The sequence below is a fragment of the Octopus bimaculoides genome, chromosome 3 (genome assembly GCF_001194135.2).
Source record: "Octopus bimaculoides isolate UCB-OBI-ISO-001 chromosome 3, ASM119413v2, whole genome shotgun sequence".
Lineage (NCBI taxonomy): Eukaryota > Metazoa > Mollusca > Cephalopoda > Octopoda > Octopodidae > Octopus > Octopus bimaculoides.
In genome coordinates, this window is record NC_068983.1 from 31,577,459 (window position 1) to 31,580,512 (window position 3,054).

Consider the following 3,054-nt stretch of genomic DNA (forward strand, 5'->3'; position numbering starts at 1 on the left):
TATATATATAAAGAAGTAAAAATTGTTATTGCTTTTATTGCTGTAATATTTACTTTGTAATGTCTGTGTGATCTTGTCGATTATAATGATCTTTGTACTTACATGAAACGTTTAGAGTGACGTCAGTCAAAGCAAATTTAGTCTTTGAAACGAGTTCGATGTGAATTCGATGTACTATTGACAAGTTCCCAAAAAGTTTGATTCTATTCACACCTTCGATTAAAAAATACGTGTTATTAAGTATTAAGTCTGGTTTAGAGACTTTAATGTAGAAGGTTGCGTCGTCTGTTTTATTTATTTCAAAATGGAAAACAATGTCTTGTGGATTAGTTATTTTAATATGGAGGGTACTGTAATTTCTAGAACTTGCTTGAATTGTTATAGCAGATATGCAAAATGAAGGATTGTAAGAGAAAAGAGGTGTTTTACCGTCACCAACTTTTATATTCGAAAGTGTTTTATTTGTGTTCAATAAATAAATATCGTTCGTCAGAATACAAGTTTTGACACCCACCTGTTGAAAAGCCATTCTAAAAGGATTAACATCAAGACCAATATAATAAGCAGCGCGCATAACATCACAGGCTCCGGTTGAGAAATCCGATGTTGGATGCCAATACAAACGATTGGCTAACATAAATGCGTGATAGGCATCTTTGATTGGAATTCTATAATCCTGGACCACGTAGTAGAATGCTTTGTTATAAATACCACAACCAAAATGAGGGTCTAAGCTCTCGGTGTAATTATCGTAATGGTTCACAGACAGTTTATCCTTTGAGGGATCATCTAAAGATCTAAATCCTCTATGATCAGATTTTGTTATATAGTTCCCTATTGACCAGTCATTTTGTCCGAGATATGCTTCCAGAGTTTCACCTGTTATATCAGAGAATGATTCGTCCATAGAGCCAGACTGTCCGAAATTCAAAAGACAGGAATGTTGTTCGGTGAAGCCATGTGCCACTTCATGACCTATGATATCAGCCACTGTATAAGGATAAGAAAACTCTCCTCCGTTACCAAAATTGCATTGCTTTCCGTCCCAGAATGCATTGTCAATATCATAATATACTCCAATTATTAATTTATTCCGCAAAATTTTAGTCCCGTACCAGGAAAGAAACATATCGAAAAGAGCACTGCCGTAATACAGGGCATCACGGGCAGGAGAATTAGCTCCATTCACTGAATCATCAAAATTATCGAAGCATTTATAGCTGACTACATTGTCAGTATCCCTATAGGTTGGACGTCCACTAAAATTGAGAACTTTTACATATTGGTTCTCCAGAAAACAGGTATTCCCTTGGTTTCTCTTCACAAAAATTTTCCGATTGTCTCTGCTGTAAACAAACGTTCCACTTTTCTCATTACCACCGTGACCAGTGAGTAAATGGTCAGCAAAAGTATCAAGCTTCGACCACTGTAACAAAATATCTCCGGTATGAGCGCTTATAAGAAACGCCGGTCGCTTAACCACTTCATCAGTATATATTAGGTAATCAATTTCGTAGATCAAACTTACATCACCGAAATCATCGACGTAAACTTTTCTGTGCGAATTATAGTTGTAAATGTACTTTTTAAACTGACCGTGCCCAGCCGAGATGATTGTAATGTCGAAAGCCTCTTCCTTGGTTAATGTCGCCGATAATAATTTATCCCAGTGATGATAGATACTCAGTCCGTGGATAGCAAAACCGCTTGCCAAACCGGTTAGTTCACCATTAGATTCGATTACGACCGAAAGTGTTCCATCGTAGATAGGAATGTCTTTGTACAATTGTCGCAACTTTAAGATCTGAAGTCCTTGGCTTGTGTTAAATTGATCAATGACATCGAAACTGTTCGGTGGCACAAGACCAAAGAGATCTGTGAGTGCAGTTGCTTTATTCAGCCGGTAATTGTATTGTAATTGTTCTTTAACATTAATACGATTCAAACGTCGCCCAACGGGTCTCGGCATAAGAACTGTAGAGACAAAATAAAGAATTACAATGAGCAAAGTATATATTCATGCATTTCCATGTGTACACACGAACACACACACACACACACACACACACACGCACACACACATTTAGTTTCAGTGCAGTTCAAGTATAGGGACATAAAATCCTAAGTAACTGTAGAAGAGTGTAAGCTGGAATTATAACCCAACCAGCCAATTTCATTATGATTTACATTATGTTACTCATTCTTCTGAATGAAACGTAAGAGAGTGTAGTAAAATAATTTTATACACAATTTCACCTGTTTCATCTTATTCTCTCTCTCTCTCTCTCCCTATATATATATTTGTATATATATATATATATATATATATATATATACACACATACATATACGTGTGGTTGTGTGTGTGCGCATATATATATAGGTTTTTTTATATCCTTTTCTACTCTAGGCACAAGACCCGAAATTTTGAGGGAGGGAGCCAGTCGATTACATCGACTCCAGTACACAACTGGTACTTAATTTATCGACCCCAAAAGGATGAAAGGCAAAGTCGACCTCGGCGGAATTTGAACTCAGAACATAAAGACAGACGAAATACCGCTAAACATTTCGTCCAGCGTGCTAACGTTTCTGCCAGCTCGCCTTTTTTTTTCTTCTATATCATCGTAGTCAACGAAGAACGAATATTTTTTGACTGAGCTCAGAATGCCTCGGTTTGTCTGTCACTGAGGAGACTAGACGAGGTGAATCATTAACATATATTCATGCGCGTATGTACGCACATATGTATATGTATGTAGGTACGTATTTTGTATATATTTTCACGTTTTTGCTTTTCCATAAATTTGTTAAATGCGCATGGACATTTAGCACTCTCCATTTATCATTGTTATTACTGACAAGGTTCATTAGATTGTTGAGACTAGATCAATCTGTTGTTGAGACTAGATCAATCTGTTGTTGAGACTAGATCAATCTGCGATATTATCCTACCATCTCCGTTTAGTTAACCTACGATTTCTTCTATCTTTAGCTAGTCTCTTAAGACATTCTGCTGAGAGGACTTAGTGAAGATTTAACATACCCAATATA

At 36.5% G+C, this 3,054-nt stretch overlaps 1 protein-coding gene across 1 annotated transcript in view; it reads right to left on the reverse strand.

Moving 5' to 3' along the window:
• Window positions 1–35: 35 nt before the first annotated feature.
• Window positions 36–3,054, reverse strand: part of LOC106877843 (elastase) — a 6,317-nt gene continuing 3,298 nt past the window's right edge. Inside the window, exon 2 of the mRNA XM_014926875.2 lies at window positions 36–1,974. Within this exon, the coding sequence (XP_014782361.1) occupies window positions 50–1,974 (1,925 nt within the window). The 3' untranslated portion in view covers window positions 36–49. The remainder of the gene's footprint in view (window positions 1,975–3,054) is intronic.